At 43.7% G+C, this 23,659-nt stretch overlaps 2 protein-coding genes and 1 long non-coding RNA gene across 5 annotated transcripts in view; 1 reads left to right on the forward strand and 2 right to left on the reverse strand.

The window, feature by feature from the left end:
- LOC146203319 (alpha-tocopherol transfer protein-like) overlaps window positions 1–6,090 on the reverse strand; it is a 51,308-nt gene extending 45,218 nt beyond the window's left edge. Inside the window, exon 1 of the mRNA XM_084588673.1 lies at window positions 5,592–6,090. The gene's annotated coding sequence lies outside the window, so the exon portion shown is untranslated. The remainder of the gene's footprint in view (window positions 1–5,591) is intronic.
- LOC146203320 (uncharacterized) lies at window positions 5,310–23,308 on the forward strand. Its single transcript, XR_014703841.1, has 3 exons — window positions 5,310–5,430; window positions 15,697–15,760; window positions 22,872–23,308. It is a non-coding gene; the product is annotated as an uncharacterized LOC146203320 (long non-coding RNA).
- The window catches only part of kcc (solute carrier family 12 member kcc), a 353,291-nt gene continuing 344,177 nt past the window's right edge, over window positions 14,546–23,659 (reverse strand). For all 3 annotated transcript variants that reach the window (XM_084588671.1, XM_084588670.1, XM_084588669.1), the window contains 2 exons: window positions 22,895–23,028; window positions 14,546–21,663 (listed from right to left, as the gene is read on the reverse strand). In XM_084588671.1, the coding sequence (XP_084444797.1) occupies window positions 21,572–21,663; window positions 22,895–23,028 (226 nt within the window). In that variant the 3' untranslated portion in view covers window positions 14,546–21,571. The remainder of the gene's footprint in view (window positions 21,664–22,894; window positions 23,029–23,659) is intronic.

The raw sequence follows: 23,659 nt of genomic DNA on the forward strand, positions 1-23,659 counted from the left end.
GGCGCTGGCATGGCCGCGCACTAACTGGACCGTGTTGCCTGCTTGGGCATCTACTTTCATGTGCGAGAGTGATAATCAGAATCAGCCTGTCACCGTTGAATTCACGTTACCCCACACAGGCACGTTCACACTGCTTGGTTAACACGGTAGCCTACGCTACCGCGTCACACCCTCAAAGGCGATGAAGGCGATAAATACCACTATATGGCCTTGATTCCACGCCAGCGCGAACAGATTAGCTTCCCTGGCCGCTGCACAAGAGCACTATACGATATAGCCGCACCGACCACCCTACAGCGTGTTCAAAGGCCCCTCTCTCGAGCTGTGCATCGCGTGTCGTTGTCTTCATCAACATTCATTAATACGGAATAGATACAGAACATACCGCTATCGCATCCTTCTCCTACGGTGCCGGCCTGGCGCCGCGGAAACGCTCAATGTGTAACTGCTTTAACGTGACTTTCGAATGTGCTTGCACACAATATTACTTTGTTGCCGAAGCCAAACCTCCTTTTAGTTGTTTTTTTTCTATGACGGAGTAGTTGGATTCTGGTTTGGTGAAAGCACGGCTTACGTAGATGACATATTCGTAAAAGCCCAGTTTAAGTGAAGTTACATAAGCACTGCACCTAGAACAACGCCAATGGCATCGGTGTGAATTTCGGTGGGAGCAGCTGGGCCGAATTGCCGTGAAATGGGAGAGAAAAAGGAGACAGCGCAAGGCGAAAGCGTCGTCGCAGGCACTTGACCAACCGTACAGATCGTTGTCGCCGCGTAGGAGGCTCATCAGAGCACGATGATAGTGGAAAAGTTTTGGACTAAATGGGAGCATAGGCCGAGAAAGCTGCGAAGTTCCTTCTTAGTTGACGGCTTTGGCAACTCAGAGACAACGCGAAGTTCGGCAGGGTAAGGAAGCACGCCGTCCTTTGAGAAGACGTGAGATGAAGTTAGAGCCCGGCCTCGATATTTTGGTAGCAACGGAAAGCTGGAAAGATCGCGTGGAAGCTCTCCACCAAGTCCGCGCACGAATTTGCTTGCCTGTTTGAAGCCGGGAGACCAAATCTGGGTTTGGACTCCGATTCGCCGCTGGAAAGAGTGAAAAAATTGTTACGCCGGTACTTCGGCCCATACAAAATCCTTGGCCGTGTCGGACAACTAGACTACAGTCAGTGATAGCAGGGAGTAATCATCATCCTCCCTGTCTATACCCACTGCAGGGCGAAGGCCTCTCCCATATTCCATCAATTAACCTGGTCTTGTGCTAGCTGCATCTACTTAGGGGGACCCATCGGTTAGGTGAATAAGGTAATTGCAGGGTGCGATCGAGTGCGCATGCTCAGAGTGATTTCCGCACCCCTCGCCCGTTCATCTCCGCTTTCCGCGCATGCGCATTGTCGCCCCGCAGTTACCCTAGCGGCGTTTACGTGAGCTGTGTTTTACATGGACGTGACAGCGGGCGGGGGTTGAGTTGAGTTGAGTGGGCTCGACCCTACCGGATTTACATGAACCCGACCCGACGAACGTTTGGCTGGTTCACACTAGCGGCATTTACATAGACCGGACAGGAGCGGGTTGAGTTATCGGGTCGAAAACCAGTTACCGGATTCATGTAAACCCCGTCGGGTCGGGTCGAGAAGACGAGGGGTCGGATCCAGTCAATTGCCGCGCAGAGATTGGGTTGACTGGACTCGGCCCCACTGCAGGAAGCATGCAAACGATGTCAGGTTGAGTCGGAACACAGTGGGAGAGAAGAAGACTACGGAAAACGCTAGAGATGCGTGTAGGAAAAACCGAAATCGGGTCGCCTCGAGTCGACGTGAGGTGCCGCCGTAATCGCCACTCATCCAGAGCCGGTTCTGCGCTCTTCGGGTCGGGTTCAGGTAAACCCGGTAGGATAGAGTCCACTCACTTCACTCCCCAACTCGACCCCCCGCTGTCAGCCCACCCCGAGGTAGAGGTGTTGTATCGGATTCCTTTTTCATGCGGCGCCACGTACATTGGGCAGACTGGGAGGTGTGTGAATAGGCGAATAATGGAACATGAAAACACAAGAAAAAAGGATGCCCTATTACACACAGCTGTCCACTGCAAAAACTGCAAATGCAAACACGAGAAAGAATACGAAGAAAGGAAAGCAAAAGGGGATCCTCTTGCCCAGTCCACTTTCATATGCAACAAGTGCAAATGCTCCCCAGGTTTAAAAAAAAAACAAGCGCATTGCATTTAGCTACAGTGAAAAGGTAACACGCGAGGTGATGGAGGCCTTCCACATTCATAACCATGGCAAGACTTGCATCAGCAGCCCTTCCGTTTCACCATCAGGAAAGGAAATGGCATATCTTTCTGCCCCCATATACCGTTTTAGATAACTTTTTTTGTAGTGACAAGTTGTTCCGAAGAGTATTTATGTGTTTCGTTCTTCATTAAACCTCAGTTTATAGTCAGCGCTTGTTTATGTTTTATTCTCCATCTGTAGTCCTTTCTTGGCATGCTGTGAGTGAAATGAATATGCACCAACTAGCCCAAATTTCCGCTTTACTCAAGTGCCTCTCACCCCTGCGCACTATTACATGGACCCGACAGGAGCGGGTTGAGTTGACTTATCGGGTGGAAAATCGGTTACAGGGTTCATGTAAACGATGTCGGGTCGGGTCGAGAAGTCGATGGGTCGAGTCGAGGCAACTCCGGCGCAGGGGGTTGGTTGATTCGGCTCGATCCCACTGCAGATAGCATGTAAATGTTATCGAGTTGAATAGGGGCCCGGTGGGACTTTGTGCGATGGATTTATCACGGAGGGGGAGATCCGAACAATTGCTGGCGTATTGGTCGAGTCTCCCCCTCCGTGTCGAATCGAGTCGCGCGACCTTCGCGAGTCGCCAGTGTAAGTTTTCTCGCGGGCGCCATCTGCTAGTTCTTCGCTTATACGCGAGGTACCGCCGTAATCACCGCTCGTCAAGAACCGGTTCTGCGATCGTCGGGTCGGGTTCATGTAAACCTGGTAGGGTCGAGTCCACTCAGCTCAACTCCCCAACTCGCCCCTCCGCAGTCGGGTCCACGTAAACAGGGCTAGTGTAGAATTCGCGGGGGGAAACCGGAATCGGGTGCTGTCTACTATTTCGCCTCGACGTGAGGAGCCACCTTAATCAGCGCTCGTCAAACACTCGTCAGGTCGGGTTCATGTAAACCCGGTAGGGTCGAGTTCACTCAACTCAACTCCTCACCTCGACCCTCACTGTCGGGACCATGTAAACAGGGCTATGTGACTGCTCCTTCTCCTACTCCTGCTCCGTGTACACGTGCAACGGCAATTGGCACGCGCTCCAGCGCGGGCGGGATGCGCATCCTCCGCCGGACGAGCCAGTCTGGTCATGGCTCTTCTCTCCAATCCGTCAGAAACTGAGCGCTGGCGTCGCGGAGCAAGCTTCAGCTTGGGTTCCCTATATGAAAGGCCACACGACATTGACATAATTCCCAGCTTTAATCAAACAGCATGAATGTGCATGCGTGGCCTATGGGTAACTCGAAAGCACAGGACAGTCTGTCGGGCGAATTGGTTGTACATGGTGGATGGGAGGCAAGTAACCGCACACACTCACTGACGTAATGAAAAACACAGAGCCATTCGTTTTCAAAACGCAGCCGGTATGTAACTCGGTCATTTCTTGGAATTCTTATTAGCCTGCATTTAAGCTACATTTGGAGAGTTCAGGAAGGCCGAACTTTTATTAAAAGAAGAGTACATGTACAGGTTCTCGTATTGCTCCAATTCCGGGTAATCTTTTTTAGCAATGCATAATAGAGCACTAAACGTCCGCGTTTAAAACACAGATATAGCGAACGTTTGCCGTTTTGTGGTAATGTCTTGTTTTGCTTGCCTGTGAGCATGAAACTTCCAGCATGGAAGGGGCTCACGCAACTCAAGTTCGTGCTTTTTTTTTCACCAGTGCTCTTGCTCATCCAGATACAACTGGCGAAGTTCCTGTAAATGCCCCATGAGGTTCCTTGACATGAGCTTACAGTTTTCTTCGTGCCATGTGGTGGTTTCTTTACTCTAGGGGTAATAAATTGTTGCTCCCGTATAGTTCTTCTTCAATTGAAGTTCGTAAAATAATGAATTATTATGTCGTGCATCAAAAGTGCCCACACTAAATCCTGTGTGCATCAGACTGAACGAAGCCTTTGAAATCATGTGGATAGACTGATTGGTTATGATTATCCGTTCCACAATATTTTTTCTATGGCTGATGTGGGGATGACGGTGGTAAATTTTAGTGGCACAATGGCAACTGAGGCCAAAGAGCGGCAAAAAAAAAAATAGTAATGGGTCAGCTTATGTTGACAGAAATGCTCGTGATAAAACAGCAATGTTGTATAAGGTCCAGAAAAAACATCAATATGCGTTAATAAGAACTACCAAGACTTGTCAAAAAGGCGGCTGGTATAAAGCCTTAAAGGTCAGAATGCCTCGGTGGCGGTCATTGCCTGGCGAAAGATCACAAAGTCCCTGTTGCGTCAGATTAAAGGGGAAAACTTATCATCTCAAGGATGCAAGGTATGTAGAGGCTGACATTGATAATTGCCTGTAAAAAAAAAAAAAAGAAAAACTATTTCCGTAGGAATTTAGAAATGTGTTCTAAAAAGAACATTGGGTCATCTCCGAGAAAAAAAAAAATGGGGATGAAGTTAAAAGTGTTTTTACACAGTTCAGGGAAATGTTTCCTTTAAATATATTATGGGCGGCAAGTGATCAAAGCATGAAAAATGGATAACTTGTCACCGCATTTCAAGCAGTGCGGTGCAAATGCATTGTTTAAAAGGTGTGAGTGCGTTGCATATATGTATCCCTTCCATCGGCTGCACGTGATACCTTACTGAACCTGTCTCGTTTTTATGTGTATACCTTGCCTTTTTTTTTTTTTTTTTTTTTGTCACATGCAGCTTTCTTTCAGTGGCTGTGCCCCATTCCTCTTGTCATTTGTTTTCGGATTGGGTTTCTGGTGTGGTTTAAGGGGCCACTGACCAGGGTGTGGTTTTTTTAAACAAACGATCCCAAAGCTTCGATCGGTATTGGAGATAGTCTCTGCCAGAATACTACAGCGATGCACGTACCGGAAAGCAGTAAAAATACAAATCCAAGCTCTCTCGCGCGCCTCTTCGAAAGCCAGTTCCCCGTTCTCTTGGGCCTTAAGGTCTTGGCACGGTATTTTATCAGCATGTATATATGTTGAATTTCTGAGGGCAGCTGATAGGGCGAGGCTCGTTGCCTGCTATGCAACAGTGACCTGGAACCTGGCACGGTAATTTTAGGTTTCTCTTTATGAGCAGATATCAAGTGTTTGAAGGGAAAGTTTATTTTTTATATTTTTTGGTGTCTCCCCGAAAACAGGGCTGCGACCACACTTAAGGAGTCTGAGTATGTAACAGCTAGAGGTAGGTATTTGAAATGCACGTTCTTCGAAAATCCGGCGTCGGCGTTGTGAGCGAAGAATACTGAGCGTTGCGCTGGCAGATGATAGCTGGAAGCTACGCATTGACTGGGCGAATGGTTGCTTGATGTTACGTTTGGCAGGAGCTGCTAACACGGGACTTACCTTTCATTGTGAGGGTGGTATCAGAATCAGTCTGCCAGGGCACTTGCATTCACGTCACGCAGGCACGTTCATACGGCTTGGTTTGAAGTGGGGCTTTATATGTGGGATGCGCTTTTGCGTCGTTCAAGGCGGAGCTTAAAAGTGCTCCCACATATCTTTTTTTATCAAGATATATATGTCAAGCATTTCAAAGGGAAATGTGCAGTTCTTTCTGTCTCAGTCAGAGTTTCACTTGTATTTTTTCGTGATAATACTGATCAGTAAACTCGATAACGAACGAATCTAGCGTTTGGAATGTACTGAAGAAAATTCCGCGCCTGTTTCAACCAGAATAACAAAAACGGACGGGACGATCATGAAACCCACTGCTGAAAGTTTGATAGCAATTGATTTACCTTCAATGGTTACAACTGATGATTTTACTGGCGGGTAAGAAACCAGGCCTGCATGGGTGCGTGAACATTCTTCTCAGGTGAGGAGGTTCAACGGCTGATGCTTCTGAATTAAGGCAAGTGGCGTTCCAATACTCGGTCTATGAATCCGATTTCGCCGTCACTTCCTCGTTGCCGTGTAAGGGAAAGGTCTCCCCCACGAGGAGACGTTCTAAACAGGGAAGTAGCTATAGGCATTGGCTAGACTATACTATAGGCGATTTGGTGGTGGGCGCCATTCTGTATGATGGTGTTGGGTTGGAGATGTGGGTGCCGCTTCTGGAAGGTGGTGGCCTTACTGTATCGCCGTACGGAGGAAAACAGCTGAAATGATTTCTTGGGCAGAATTAGGTTCGTTTCTCCGTTAACGAGGTACTTTTCGTCTCCGAGAGAAGCTTCCTGTGTATCTGCCCTTCATCACTGCTACCGGATTATTTGTCTCCTAGCTTTGCAATGATCCTCCTTGAATATATATATATATATATATATATATATATATATATATATATATATATATATATATATATATATATATATATATATATATATATATATATATATATATATATATATATATATATTTATTTATTTATTTATTTATACTGTAAGCCTTTTGACAGGATCATACAGGAGTGGGTAAAAAAAGTCACAATTTCACAGACAGTGTACAATACATCCTAGAAGACAAAAAAAAAAACAACAACAAAGGAATAACAAGGAACATTGGACAACAAGGAACATTTTCGTACCGACAATCTATGCACATGAAATACACTCAAAGCACTCCGTGATATATATATATATATATATATATATATATATATATATATATATATATATAATATATATATATATATATATATATATATATCATTTTCAGATGCCTTTTTAGTGCCGGCCTCGGCGGCCACTTTTCGATGGCGGCGAAAAGCAAGGCGTCCGTGTGCTTTGCGATGTCAGTGCACGTTAAAGAACCCCAGGTGGTCGAAATTTCCGGAGTCCTCCACTACGGCGTCTCTCATAGCCTGAGTCGCTTTGGGACGTTAAACCCTACAAACCAAACCAACCTTTTAGTGCGTCTTAGAATTCCGTTCGAATAGATCTTAGCGCAGCAAGTATGTATATTCTGTATCCAGATAACGGACAAGCGTCAGCCATTCTTGGTTTGCTCCGGCAGGTGCCTGCCGGTCTCAACCTGTTTTATTTATTTTATTTTTTTGAAACTCGGTGAGGCAACATACACGCTCGTGTTCAGTTCAGTCCAGTTCAGTCGTTCAGTCGTGTCCGACTCTTCGTGACCCTATGGACCATATCACGCCACGCTTTCCGGTCTCTCACTATCTTCCTAACATCACATAACTTCATCTGCAGCGCCTCGAGGATGCCATCTAACACTATACACGCTCGTTTACATGCAGCAAAATAAACCCCTGAACAAGTGCGTGTTATAAGCGGTGCCGGTTTGTGAAGGTCAGAGGTAAAGGGTGATCAGCGCGGAACTGAGGTGGTAGACATGCGCTGAGGAACATCGAACAGCGTTGTCGGTGCATGCTATGATTTTTGTAGCCGTGTGATTTCTTCTCTCTGCAATGTGCCTACCAGTCGGGCAATAAGCCTCGCATCAATTAACGAGACATTGTGTTGGCACTGTATTCGTAAAGAAAATGTTCACATAAAAAGAAATAGTCTGCAAGATGGCTGTAATCAAGGATCGAGCGTAGGACTCTTATATATATATATATATATATATATATATATATATATATATAGAGAGAGAGAGAGAGAGAGAGAGAGCTCAGGTGTTGTCTTCTTCCTTGTCCTTCGTCTCCTCACTGTTATTCCTTAAACGTGTACCAACTAGCTCAACTCTCCGTTTTATACGGAGTATACATTCTTGTTGCGCTAAGATTTATTCGAACGGAATCCAAAGACGCACTAAACGGAATCCGAAAATGATTGAATGAATGAAAAGAAAGGAAGTTTAATCCGAGATACGAAATGAGGTCGATACTCAGCAAGAAAAAGCCGTAAAAGGGACGAACTACCCTTGCTTACGCTCTATTCTTATGCCGTGGGCCCGTTGCGCTGCTTCACGCTCTTGTCTAACTTGGGATACAAGGGTCATGGACGGCTGCGGTCCGATCTCGTTTGCCCATCTCAAAGGCGAACCCGAGTTGGCAGCGCCTGATAGCTCGGCTATGTCATGTGGTCTCGTGACATTACACAACCGGAGGGCCAGTCAGTGCACGGCCATGTCATCTGCCAACCAGCCACTATTTGTCAGGTTCGTGCCCGTTATTTTTCGCACACAACGCCGACACCGGATATTCTAGAGAACGGGGACTTTAACGTTACAGCGTTAATATGATGTGTGCTAAATTTGTGGACAGCAAAGATCGGCAGCTTTTTGCTAAATTGAAGTCATTTAACTAACTTCAGTTGTCAAGGGCCTCGCGTTTTTTGTTTTGTTTCTTTGCATCTCCATCACACAGCATGGATGAAAAATAAAGGCTATTATAACCAGTCAACTAAGAAGGGATAAAAAAAATGATTACTTTCTTAACCTTTTATCTGTTGATGTTGATTTCGGCATAGATGGGTATATTTATTGCTGGCGAGCAACACCGACTTTTCCCCACAAATCATGAAAATATATTAGCTACTAGTAATTAATACCATTAAACGTAATATATGCTGCATTTATCCCTTCATGGATCACTGCCTTTTCGTGGCGGAGGGGCTTGCGAAACTCGATGAGGTCGTCAGCTCTGCTATGTATAGGGCCACCCAAGATAGACAGGTCACGGCAGAGAGTTCTGACAAAATGTGATTCACTGGAGAAGGTAATGGCAACCCGCTCCAGTATTTCCTGCCAAGAAAACCCTATGGCCAGTCACAATACCATTAAAGATATGGCGCCGGAAGATGAGCCCCCCAGGTTGGAAGGCGTCCCACATGTTACTGGGGATGAACAAAGGGCGATTTCTAGTAGCTCCAGGACGAATGAAGCGGCTAGGCTAAAGCCAAAAGGACGCTCAGTTGTGGATGTGCCAGGAAGCGACCGGAAAGTCCGATGTTGCAAGGAGATATATCACATAGCAACATGGAATGTAAGATTTATGACGCAAGGTAAACTGGATGTCGTCAAGCGAGAAATGAACAGATTGAACATTGATATCTTGGGTATCAGCGAGCTCAAGTGGACCGGAATGGGAAAATTTAACTCCGGCCACCATTATGTCTTTTATTGTGGGCACGAATCCAAGAAAAGGAATGGGGTCGCTCTCATAGTAAACAGAAGAATGGGCAAAGCAGTGCTAGGGTACAACCCCAAAAACGACCAAATGATTTCACTTCGGATCCAAGGTCACCCTTTCAACATAACAGTTATCCAAGTCTATGCACCGACCACTACTGCTGAAGAAGCTGACGTTGAGAGATTTTATGCGGACCTACAATGCCTTTTAGACCGCACTCCATTATCAGACGTCGTTTTTCTCATAGGAGACTGGAATGCTAAGGTCGGGAGTGAAGAAATATCCGGAATTATAGGCAAGTTCGGTCTTGGCGAGCAAAATGAAGCTGGGCAGAGGCTAGTAGAGTTTTGTCATGAAAACAACCTGACCATAGCGAATACTCATTTTCAACAGCACAAGAGGCGCCTGTACACATGGACTTCACCGGACGGTCTGTACAGGAATCAGATCGATTATATTCTTTGCCGGCAGAGATGGAGAAGCGCTATACAAGCAGTAAAAACAAGGCCTGGGGCCGATTGTGGCACCGATCATCAGCTTCTTGTTGCCAAAATTAAGCTCCGATTGAGGAAAACGCAGAAAACTAGAAGGCCTTTCAGGTATGATCTGGATCAAATTCCATCAGAATATGCTGTGGAAGTGAGGAATTGATTTCAAGAATTAGATCTAGAAGACAGAGAGCCCGAAGAGATGTGGACTGGTGTTCGTGATATAATACAAGTTGCTACTAAGGAAGTTCCAAAGCAAAAGAAATGCAAGAAAGCAAACTGGTTATTTGAAGAGGCTTTGCAAATAGCTGAGGAAAGGAGGATGGCAAAAGTTATGGGGGAAAGAGAAAGATACAAGGTTCTCAATGCGGATTTTCAGAAAATAGCAAGGAGAGATAAGAATGCCTTCCTGAACATACATGTGCCAAGTAGTTGAGGACAACAGCCAATTAAGGAACACAAGAGCTCTGTATAAGACAATCAAAGATATCAGAGGAAGCTTCTGTGCTAATCTGGGCGTGATAAAGGACAAACGAGGCAAGGACCTCACTGAAGCCTCAGAGATAAAGAAGAGGTGGCAGGAATACACAGAAGAACTGTACAAGAAGGACCCGAATGTGCAAACCCAACATAAGACGGTTGTGATTACTGATCTCGAGACGGGCATCCTGAAGAGTGAAGTTGCATGGGCCTTAGCCAGCCTTGCTAAGAACAAAGCTAGCGGAATTGATGGCATTCCAGCTGAGTTGCTTCAAAACCTCAACCATGACGCTGTTAACATTCTGCATACATTATGTCAGAAGATTTGGACAACCCTGCAGTGGCCACAGGATTGGAGGAGGTCAGTTTACATCCCCATTCCAAAGAAAGGCAGTGTCAAAGATTGTTCCAACTACCGCACGATCGCGCTTATTTCGCATGCTAGCAAGATGATGTTGAAAATCCTCCAAGGAAGGCTATGTGGATCGGGAGCTTCCGGACGTGCAAGCTGGGTTTCGCAAGGGCAGAGGAACTAGAGACCAAATTGCCAACCTTCGCTAGATCATGGAAAAAACAAGAGTTCCAGAAACCCATCTACTTCTGCTTTATTGATTATGCGAAAGCGTTTGACTGTGTAGATCACAGCAGATTGTGGCAAGCTCTCCAAGAGATGGGAGTTCCAGTTCACCTCATCTGTCTCCTCAGGAACCTGTATGAAGGACAAGAGGCCACAGTCAGAACTGGGCATGGTCTTGCTGATTGGTTTCCGATTGAGAAAGGAGTGAGGCAAGGCTGCATACTGTCGCCCTGCCTATTTAACCTATATGCAGAGTGCATCATGAGGAAGGCCGGTCTGGACGAATCTTCAGCTGGAGTGAAGATTGCTGGAAAACGTATCAACAAACTTAGATATGCGGATGATACCACTTTAATGGCAGAAAGTGAAGTGGAACTCAAGAGACTTCTGATGCGCATACAAGAAGAGAGTGAGAAGTTTGGGCTTAATACTCCTATCAACTAACGAACCTGGCCACCGCGTCGGCACACAAAAGGGGGAAAAGGCGCAGGAAATCCTAATTAACGCGCAGTGCCCTGTTTGAGATAAACCTCCCTAATTGGGAGGGGCACAGCTCCCGCCACATTATCTCCATGGGCTCTTTCCCGCGTAGCCCGGTTTTAATACACGCGCTGAGGTAGCCCCGGTGCTACAGGTTGCGCGGCAAGATCACTGGCCTCGAGTGTATCTATACACGAAAGAACACACTTTCCTACCAGTCGTTTAATGAGGATGCCCAGCATGGGCGCGCAATATCGGAGAGACACTCAGTCGCCCATTCACGGCACACATGCGCACCAGTATGCAGTTAACGACGTCCCATCCAATGTGGCCTTGGACGACCTTTGTGTCCACGTGCACGTACCGCGGTCCAAAATTTACACTTGTTCCTTATTACCCATACAGCATCCGTGGAACGATCAGTGCAGAACATTTCATAAAAGCACCCGCACAAACCATTTTCCGACTTTTCAGTTTAGAGCATTCATGACGGTCCTGGCACCAGAGCATTTCGCTTTCAGAATATTTTCGGCAGCGTGCAAGACATCGCGGGTTTCGCAGGGTCACTTTTGCAAAAGAGCCTGTCTTCACGACTTATTGGCCGCTTTCTCATTTCTTTTTAGTTATTTCATTCTGGCAAATAAGACGCCAGCTTGTAAAAATTACAAGTCAGCAGTTCAGGCCAAACAATCCTTTTAATTCCATTGCTAAGAACTTGCACGGTTCAAAGACACATTCCCGGCGAAAATGCGCTTTGAGATCTCGGAATCAGTATATCGGGCGACATTTATTTAACGTTTAGACTTTTTTTTTTTTGTTTTTTAGTGCGCGAGAGATACGTTGGTGCGGTCGCTGCAGGTAGATGTACAGCAAGGTAGGCATTATGCCCGCGATTGAGCTCAACAATTAAACGATAAATTAGATAAAGTATACGTAATCAGCTTTTCATTTTCAATTAAGGGGCAGCATTAAGCCGCGGAACTGAAGGAGGTCAACATCGAAAACGAGCCCAACGTTTTCATTTCTTTGCTCGGCAATACGTTTGGAAATATGTCGGCCTAACGTACGTCAAAAATATGCATTTTGAAAGCTTGCCGATTTTTATTTCGCACCATTGCATATTTATAACTGAACGAGATTTGAGATGCGCACTTTTCATGCTCGATATTTCGAACCACGTTTCTGATTAAGAGAATTTATATAGTGGGCCCGATATTAGCGTCCTTCAATTCTGCAATATAATACAATCTTGCCACATTAAAAAAAAAAAAATGTACAATTGTTTTAGTTAATTTATTATTCGTTTAATTCTCGAGCTTTGCCCCATTCATAATTCCCGACCAGCTGTAAAATACACTTCCGCACACAGCACCAACGTAGCACTCACTTACACGTTTCGAAATGAAAATATCTGAACGTTGAAAAAAAGAAAAAAAAAAAAAAAACATCCGGTATAGCAGAACTGCAGTTTAACGCGTTGTGATACATAGCTAAACGCGATTAGCAGGCCGGTTTGGAGCATAAAGCAAAATGACTGCGATAGGTGCGCTTAGCTGACTTTCGAGCTAGTTGTACGAGTGCTAATTGCAGCAAGCCGACGTTTTTCTCCCGCTGCAATTCCGGGTAGCCGAATATCGCTCGTTCGAAGCACGCCGTGAAACGTCGCTACTCCTCACCGGCCGAAAGGTGCGTTGACAGAAGTAAAGGAAGACAACCAATACTGATCATATATGTATGTACATATGACGGTGACGACACACACATCATCACCGTGGCGCACGCGCATGAGACATGCATCTTTTCCGGATAAATACAACTCTCTATCATTGAGAGCGATAGAAGGATCGCTGATGCACCCGCCATTGTTATCGTGAATATGAAATGCCTCTAAAATTTTACGTGTTAATCGGTCTTTATGTTTGGCGAGGATGACGGTGTTAGAGAAAAGAGTGCATGCATACCTTTCTTCCAATGACGGGCAAGATTGCATGAAATATCATTGGACCGGCAATGCTGTAATATTCAGTCAAACGAACATTTATGCATTGCCCTGCCTGGCCTATGTAACCGCGGTTTCATGGTTATATCAGATAAAAAATAAAAATAATCCTGCGGTATGTTCTTGATACGTTAATTCTGTGAAAAAAAAAAAGTGGAACAAGGCTAGTTTGACATTTGCTTTTCGAATGTTATGTAGGGTTTATAGTAGGGGATTTCCTCCGTTTATATCGCGACCGCCGACCCCATCCCGTGATCGCGCACGCTACCGAGCGCACGCCGACCACATGCATGGCGGGCCGTGTTTTGGGGAACAAAGGAATAACTCGTGCTGACAACAAATAAGCATTTATGGCTGCAATAACAAGTTCGCCAGCTAGCAATAAAACACGAATAGGTCGTTATCTGGAGAATGTTCGGGCACACTCGAACTAACAGAAACCATTAAAAGACACTGTGGCCATGTGAAATTGTAGTATTCCTACCCCGCATGAGCATAATGCACATAGGAGGCTGCATGCTCCAATTGCTTCTCTCCAAATTTCCCCTTGAAGAGAAGACACCAGCATATGTGTGCAGAGCATCTCATGAAGCTATTCAGACCATACAGCAAGAAAGGTTAACAATATGTCTTTATTATTCCTCTGATAAACTTTTTACGTAACGAAAACAAATGGAAGAGCGAGACATCGATGAAGAACGGCACACAGACAAGCTAGGGCTCCAAAACACAAGCTTTCCAACTGTTACAGTCACCGACAGCGTGCTGTGGCTGACAATATTAAAATATAGAAAAACGAAAAAGTAAAAGAATGCCCCAGGAGTGGCACCACATCTACAAGTCAAAGATAGCTACTCTAAAACATTTGCCACACAGTCCACCTACGCTCATAATTCTTTTCAGCAGACAAAGCATGCTCAGTACACAATCCCACGCAACGCAAGTGGCTCTGCTTAGCATGGACTGTGAAGCACGTTTGCACTCAAAACAGGAGATGCGCACACATCTAAAGCAGATGGATGTAAACAGACTATCGGTACAACACGCCTTGAAACCAAAATTATATAAGGTCGTCCAGTGTATCAAATCTCCCAAGATAACCTGCACATTAGGCACACATCAAAAAATTCCCGAGCTACCTCTGTATGTATAGCCTCCAAATAAAAAAAGAAATGAGAAACTATAACTGAGCTACATGCACAGAATAAGTCATCATGGGCTACACTTTAAATTTATCAAGTGGTATCAAGCTAAGGCTATACTTTTTTTTTACTTCAAGAGCTTACAAGTTTTAATTGTGCAGTTATCTTGTAAAATTGATGAGTGGCTCTCATTCAGCAATTTGACAAAAATCTCGCGCAAGAGTTTAGACTCTTCTAAAGCTGATACAACAGCTTTCTTCTTCACAGTGCATATCATCGGTGGCCAAACAGATATGAGGAAGTATGCCAATGGCCAGTAGTTGTTTTAAAATGAGGTGCAACAGCTAGATGCACTAAAAACTATAAAAAGAAACCGGCAATGAAAAGGTACAGCCTGAATTTTGGAAGCATAAATTATGTGTGCGCCCAACATTTTGTGCTCTGTACATGATGGCTTTTAGATTTCAAGTTTGCCGTTGAGAATGCACTGCACATGTAGAAACATCACTCCAAGCAAGCCCTTTAAGGAGTATCTTAACTAGTACCGTCCATTTTCTGAACTCGCTCAACACAGACTAAACTGAGCCACGTGTGTTGCGCATTCTCTCCGACCAATGCAAAGTTCTGCCACTCTATTTTGCCTCTTCCTTGCTGCACCAGCAGCATCTTAGCTGAACAAGAACAAGGCTCATCTACTTGTGTGTACTTTTGTTTGTTTAGTACATTGTTATAAACATGTATAGTGCAAGAAATCTTCATTTGAAAATGTAGCTTGCGCTTCTCCATGTCACATGCATCAATACACAATTCCTTCAGACAGCAGTAACCTATCAGCACGTTCTTGTTTCAAGACACCTGTTGTCCCTTGTGCGCTGCTAGCTAATTTTCCACACTTAGCAGCGTTGGAAAGGTAGCATAGTTACAGTACTTGTACATGTAAGGAAAGTACTATATAAATATTAGATCTAAACGAAGATGATAAACTACTGTAAACATCAAGCAACGAGTCGTTAAGCATTCTCTCTCTTGCTCTCAAAGCACTAGACATCAACACAAGAGCAGTAGCACATTCAGCAAGTTGTTTTTTTTTGTTTTTTTTTCTGTGATCGCAATTGATGGCAGCGCCACCAGGGGAACAGAAACGCCCACAATGTGGAGTTACCTGCCCAATTCAAGCTGTTCGTTGTTACCCGCGGTGTAGCGTTAAAGACAGCCCATGCAAGGAACACATTTTTTTTTTTTTTTTTACAGATGTGTTCCAACGCCATGCAGGGTGCAGCATGTTGTAAGAGATCTTGTCCTCTCCGAAATGAAGGTAAGATGCACACTGAACACATTAGCCCCTAGCGCGCTTCCTTTCTTCATGTGGCAGGTGTGTCACATTTGTGGTGCAGCAGTGCACCAATCAGCAGAGTGGTGAGTGGTGCATACGCCAATTTCGCATTGTGGCCAGCTGCCGGGCAAGCGAAAAGTTGGCTCCTCAACTTGACAGAACAGAACCTTGCACTCCAAAATTAACAAGAAAAGACAGCGATCTCGCACACATGATTGCATTGACGTTGCATAGGCTGGCTCGTTAGTATGCTCTTGGAACAGGCCCAGGATGAGCAAAATGATGGCACCTCATATCTCGCCAATCTTTTCCTCTTATAGTGACCCCAGTCACAAACAGCATGATGTCTAGAGCACACTGCTCTCATGCACTACATGTGCGATGATGGATAAACCCCTGTGAAGTGTTGTAAACGATGCTAAGGCTGTGCCACTAAAGAGGTCCAGGCATTAACTCAGCACCTGTAAAGTTTCATACCAGAGAAACGTGTGCAAAATTCAGATTACAGCTTGTTTTCGCCCACCTGACAGGTATCTGCATCATACATTAATAATCTGCAACACTGAAGCTCGTTATTTCTTTATGCTGATATTAGGTAACTGCCCTCTTCTCTGTTGCATACAAATGAGTGAGCAAATAAATAATCCTAATCTTGATTTGAACATTTCTGTTAGAATGAAGATTCCTCTCTTTCCATGACAGATGTAATTAATACCAACATTATAACACCTCAGCAGAGAGAATGAGCTGATGAGTAAATTGCTCATGAAGGGCTAGCAGACAAGAAAATTTCTTTCCAGAAAGGCTATACCAACCAGTGTGCTAGTCGTCTATCAAAATTTCTATGATCTGAAGTAGGCAATAAATTCTATAGCTAGTGTTACTTGCCTGGACCTGGTTAGTGTTCAGCCACAATATATGAAACATGAAAAAATTTCATTATATGGAAGTGGTGACAGTGGATGTGTAAAAAGATGGGTCAGAATACATGTTTTATGATATCTAAGATGAAATACCTCCTTTTATGCTTGCATCATTTGTTATGCCAGCACAGCTGCAGCCTAGACGTTGATGAGCAAGTACAAGTCTTGTGCCTCATTTTTGTTTACATGGGCATAGATGTTATCTACACAAAAGCAGTTTGATACGCATTTACAACTGTGTCCAAAGGGGCCAATAATTTTTGGTAGACGAATAGTAGTGGCAAAAGTGTTGGCAGTTGTGCTAAAATGGTAACAGCATAAACTATAATTTTTCATCACAAGAAATTGTGCTACTGCTATCACCAGTCCAGGATGGTCTGATAAGCTCAGAGTACACCATCCTGAAGCAGTACTGCATTAAACTGGTTTCTTGGTTCAGATTTATGTCGATGTTGATGTTTGTAGAGTGGCGATGATACATTTCTGTCAACTTGGTACGCTGAAGCTTAGATGCAACATTAACAAAGCACATGTGGATGTATGCAGCTGCCACTCCATCAAAACAGCATGCCATTAAAAATGGTCACAAAAAGCGTCACATTAATGAAATGAATGCCCATTGAAACTGTCTGCATGGCAGGTAAGTGTCCCAAGGTTACTTATGCACACATACACTCCAAATGCAAGTATTCATCAAATAAATACAACTTTGAAGGAACTCAATATGCATGTTGAGATAGCTGCATATTAAAGTTCTCTCATAACATAAGCCGAAATAATCAAAGCATAATATTCATCCTTTGGGCATGACAAAGAAGCCAAAACACTGGTAAACAAAAAAAAAAAAAAAAAGAATCCTTTGCAATGAGAACCAGCATAATGGCAGCAGTGAATAGACTTATCTTTCAAATGCCCTTGTGCTTTCCAGCACTGACATCCCTCTAGCCTTGGCTCCTTCAAGTATCACAACAAGAGGAATAAATATACATATATGTTTGTATATATATATATATATTGGCAGACACGCAAAAACAGCATGTTAAATGTTTCAGGAAGCTAAAAGTGCAAAACAGCTTGCGTTGTATCATGGTTATCTAGTTGTACAAATCTGGGAGAGTGTAGCATTCCACACAAATTTGCACAATATAAAAGTTTACAGAACTGTTTTTCAACAGGCCAACAGCAAGGTAGCTAGGTGGCAACCAGTCATTTAAGGATGCACAAGTACAAGTTGGGCTATACTTTTCTGCATTCAATTCAGATTCCAATTTTACTAACGGCTCTCTCTGCTCAGCTAGGCCAGTTTAATTGTGTGTATTTATACTTTGTTCTTTGTGAGCCAAGTGCTTAAAACCACTTATATTACTCAATTCCAAAATCAAAGGCCAGCAACTAAAAATGTGTAAACCACTGCATGGGAAGCACGGCAGGGAAGCTGAAAGATGAAGCAACGACACACTACCACCACTGGGTTACTGCCAGTGACAAAAACGTCTGCTTAATTGTGCACAGACCATACTCAACAAGTTGCATACCTTGCTGACGGCTACAGTCCAAGGCTTGGCTGGAAGATATTTGCCCAGGCTAAACATAACAGCAAACCACAGAGAAACCAAAGACATCAAACGACAATATTTCACAAGAATAAAGAGAACATTTAGCTGCGTGACCTAAGTAAGTACTCTTAAAGATATTCACACACCAGTTTCCTAGACTAGTGTCCACACCAAATATGCATGGTCTCATAAATGCATGTCTTATTTTTTTACGTTTTCACACCTGGAGGGTCAAGGAAAGAGAATATGTACATACAAAAATACAGTCAGTGCTTCTCTAACGTTCGTATATTTGTAACAGTCAATATTGAGCTATGCAGGGGGAAACACATCCAAGAAACCCACTGCCTCTTGCCTATCCCGTAGTTCCTCTACTGTGTTGGCTGCCATCCACTTTTCAGCTGCCACCTTTGGTGCTGCTTCCCCTAAAAGCCCCTCACTAACTGCTACGGTTACCCCGACTAGGAAACACATGGCAGACATCACATGCATCAAGGGCAGCTAGAGACCCGGCTACAGCGTGTGTAGCACAGTGTTATCTGACTAATAATGAAGAAAGAAAAAAGTATGCCATGCACAGCAAATTCAGGAGTCAAAAGGCGCACTTTTCTTCCATGTGCTGATCATGTGGGTTTACAAGTGTCAAACACTGTGGCATCACTGAGTAGCTGCTGCTGTAACTGCCACTGCATTTGTTCAGTTGGCAAAGCTCATCATCGAGTTTCGATCCCCTTACCTTGCACACTTTTTATGTGAAGGCTCATTTTTCATCGCTGCTCCGTTTCGAACATGACAGTTTGGATGTTTAAATGCATTAAGCTTCACTTCAGAGCAGAAAGAAAAAGTTTGCCGAGGATAGCCCTAGCAAATTAATTGGTGCATTAAACAAATCTGGCTCATATGCTCGTCACAGAAGCACAGCTGGCTGCATAACTCTGAATGTGATACATACATTTCTCTCTCCTCCAACAAGCCAAACTGAAGCAGTCAAATAAGCAAATGCATCTCAGAAGGGCTGAAACGCTGCAGCTCAAGAATTGAAAGTGCATATAGGCAGCTCACTCTGAACATGTTCCTGCATAAAGTCAAGATGCAAGCAAGCTCATGCTGGCTTAATCCCATGCGACTCTTGCATGCTCAATTAAACAAGCACACCTACTAAAAAGCTTCTACTGCTACAGCACAGTTGAGTACGCAATTAACAAAAGCGCTATAGTGCATTCATACTTGTAACTTGAAGCCACTAGGTGTTATTTATTGCGACTTTATAAAGAACAGTGAGAAAAGAATGGCCCAGAGCCAAACTCCAAGCAGACCAATCCTTTGAAGCAACATTGTCTCACTTTTGTTGCTAAGTGCAGTCTTTTGGTTGAGCCTTGCAGATAAAATAAACATTGCTGGGAGGATTGTCACATGTGTACATATGGCTACAAGATACTATATGGGTTAGCTTGCGGTACATATTATACACAAAGATCTCCCAGCTTCTACACAACTACATTCTGCAAGGACTATGCAAAATCTATATGAAGGTATTAAAAGCCACCATAAATCCTTGATAAGGCTCATAAAGAGAAGGACACTGCAAGTGAAGGTGTAAGGGCAAAAGAAAGGCAGAGTACGTTTAGGCTGACACGGGTTGCAAATGCTCACTGCGCCTGACATTTTGCAACATAGCCGGCACGCAGCCATTCTGCAAGACATGCCAGGTCACTTCCAGTGCATTTACCTAGCTGTGCACGCACTTGTGAAACAAGGAGCCACGCTTTCAAACACACCAGCATCACCAAATGGTTCCTGTGTAGATGCAGTCACTCACAGTTGTACAGACAATCAATTCACTTGATGGGCTAAAAATTATTGTAATAATGGCAAGACTAAACAATCTATACTTTGTATGAAGGTCAGATGCAGAGGTGCCAAAAAAAAAAAAATGCGTAAGAGGAACACACAGCGCAGCATGAGGAACAGAACAGAAAGAAAAAAAAAATGTTACAAACACACCTAGGGAATGCGACTAGCACTTTTTCACATGACGACTCACAGTGTGTATAATTGGGTCACAGGCATTCACAAATACTATTACTTACCTAAAACTAATACACCTGACCTGCTGATCAGAAGTAAAATAAAGCCACATAAATAAATGAGAAATTAGAAGAAAATTTCAGAGAGGGAAGCTTAAACCATACTGCTAAGTGCAGGCAATTAAAAAGTGCAAAAAGAAAAAACAAAAAAAAATCCCTGCCTTCAAATGATCACACTCCAGCGGTCTATTAAAATGTTATATTATAAAGCGGCTCCAATTATCATGACAGAGAGACAAGAAGGCAAGCAGTGTGGCAATACAGTATCAGCACATTTATGGGCTGCACATTAGAGTCACCAAAACCTGGCACGAGGCTTCAGATGCTGAAGACCCAGCTGCTGCTTCTCAATTTCTTCAGTTCCTCCACAACCAAGTACCTCTCTACTTTAAACAAATAACAGGTAGAACGACATTTATGTCTAATGCCTCAGGCATTGTATTCTCGATGACCACTTCTGGCCTGCACGCTAGACGGCCATGCAAGTGACTATGCTGACTGGCTGCAGGCCGCAAGAGGTAGAAAATGGTGCATTATTACTCAGCACCAGGGTAAGGTAACACGTGTGAAGAATGGAGCACTTAACATCTGCAGACATATTCAGAAAAAGGCTCCCGAGTTAATGTTAGCAGCAGTTTTATGACTCCAAATTTTGAGAAAAGATATTTTTCTGAGTCTTAAATACTTTACACAACCATTCTAATTAAGTCAAGCACAGAGATACACATTCAAAAGTTTGGACTATCAAACAAGGTGATCTTAACCACAGCTCTTAATCCTAGACTACCACCTGCTATATCATAACACATTTTACAAGTTAAAGTACAATGAGCACCACAGATTGAGAGTTTCTGCAAATAAATATATTCTAAGCAATGAGCAAATAATTGAAGAATACTTTTACTGCTTTCATTATCTTGACAAACGACTACTTCAAAAAATGTTGCTTAAGCATTCCAAAATGGTTTGCGTTACACATGTTCATATTGTCAGTGTAAAATTTTGTGTGTCCCATTGTTTTTATAGCATCAACAGGGTTGCCACAAGACTTGGTTCTTGTCTCAAAGTACCTTGCCTTCTAAAGGGCGCTTTCCTCAAGAAAGCAGTCTAAAAATGCACAGCAAAATAAATAGCACAACACGACAGCGGAGGAGAGAAGAGTGCTGCCAGGAGCTCTTTGATGAACAGGGCCACGACAAGTGTGGCTCTGCATAGGGGAGCATCAGCTCAAGAGTAGATGGTGATCACTTCACGGCCTCCACCACGCACCATGAGCACACGCTCAAGGCCTTCTGTGAGCACTTCCAAAAACTCCATGTCTGGACAATGTGTTAAGGGCGAAGACACAGCACATATAGTGGGCAACTAGTAATAATTAAATTCATTAAGAAAACTTGCCACTATGACTAAAGAAATTTCTTAATCCTCATCCAAGATCGAAGCATTGCTATTCTGACAAAAAACACCGTTATCCATTTTATAAAAAAAAATTACTATGTTATAGTTTTTTATTTTACCTCAATTTTATGGATCTGAAGAGGACTGCGAAACTTTATCAAGCCTGAGAAATAACAAAGATTTCTTGAGCAAAGTGTACATTTATTTTAGGGGGTGCGCAAAGCAGCCTTTCTGTCTTGAGCTCGGTTTGCAAGCAAAGCAACTATGCAGTTCCTGTACCACGTCAAACCAATGAAAGCACTCTCCCTCTGAGACCTGGTGAACTGCCATGGGAGGTTGATTACAGCAGCACACAGGAGGCAAATACTGCATTATAATTCTTCTATGGTTGCTCATCAATAGAAAATGTGTTAAAATTTTCTCATCACATCTGTGCATCCGTGTCTGTGGTGGCAGCCACGTTAATGTTGGAGTTGAAGTTCACACTCGGCAGTCTCACATCAATCTAGGGGGTGATGCTGTTCCCAAGAAATGAAAGTGGCCTGCCTCTGCTTGTTTGAAAGCTAAACAAGGCATTGCTTTATTTTAAAGAATTTGAACCATGCATACCAAAGGCAGTTTTTGATTTCTGACTATGCTCTGTCGATCTGTATGCACCAGCTACCAACTCAAAAGACTTGATAGCTTCTGCGAGATCCTGAGCTGTGTATAAAAGTTGCGTTACTGGCCATATATGGTGAATGGATATGCGTAAACGTTTTTTACGTTAGCAAGGTGAGTTGACTGTGATCTGGCTACGTTTGTTTTTTGCCACTGATGGTACCTTTTCGCTCTTTTTTCCTGTAAATTTTTGTAAAACTGGGTCGACTTTGCTCATAAAATCCAGATCTTAGATACATTAAATCCAATAAGAAACTATCTGGGAATTAGCATACGTTCAGAAAATTGAGCTGCATTGCATGGAGTTTCACCTGCAGTAAACTACAATTGTGCAAATGGCTATAAAGGCATACAATTCTGCCAGCATCTGATTTTGCTTTTTGGTGAAAGTTATGGTGCACTAATGAGCAAAGCAAGCAATGATAAGGAAACTCTAGAATTCTAGTAAAACAGATATTCATAATTCCAGGAGGACGCAAGATTAAAGGATACAGTTCTCCTCTCCTCTCTGGATTCTGGGTGGTCCAGGAAGATTGATGATGACCAACTTGGAGTCATGCGATTTGTTTACAATCACCTCATTCAGTTTCACAGCTGTGTGCATACGGCGTACGTTGGCTTCATCTCTGCAATAGCAATGTGCATCTCAGTAAATAAAAAATTGTAGGTATGACTGGGAGTGGTACATGGCATTCCCAGTTTCTATAGTAGGCTAGTAGGCCTGTAATTAAACCTCCAGGCTCAAAAAGTTCCAAATAATGAAAGATTTGACAGTGCATGTGCTGAAGCCTTTTGACACCTGAGTAGCCTGAACAGGTCCTGTCAGCAAGCTGCTGCATAGCAGCTCTTTCTGGCCCCCCCCCCCCCCTCCCCCCCAACTACCTCATTTCTGCAAATGCAGTGTAGACTCCGGGACAGTATTTATAACTGCTGTCTTTTTTTTTCGCATTTTTTTTTCAAAAGCACATTCAAAGGTGTCACAATTTTTAATGCTACAAGTTTAAGAACAATTCTCACATTCATAGGACAAGCTGTTGGGCTAGTTGGTGTTGGTCCATGGTTGATAGCGCCTAAACACACGGACAGAGCAAAGAAAATAGAAAAGATGACAACACAGCGCCTTTCTTTGCTTTATCCGTGTGTTTAAGCACTGTAAATCATGAATTCTCACATTCGTGTGAACAGTTTTCAAATGTGCCAACTTTGATACAAAGGTAGCATGCGAATTTCATATCACCAACACTCTTTCATAGCGCT

This window comes from Amblyomma maculatum, chromosome 1 (genome assembly GCF_055883805.1).
Source record: "Amblyomma maculatum isolate TAMU_Amacu chromosome 1, ASM5588380v1, whole genome shotgun sequence".
NCBI classification, from domain to species: Eukaryota; Metazoa; Arthropoda; class Arachnida; order Ixodida; family Ixodidae; genus Amblyomma; species Amblyomma maculatum.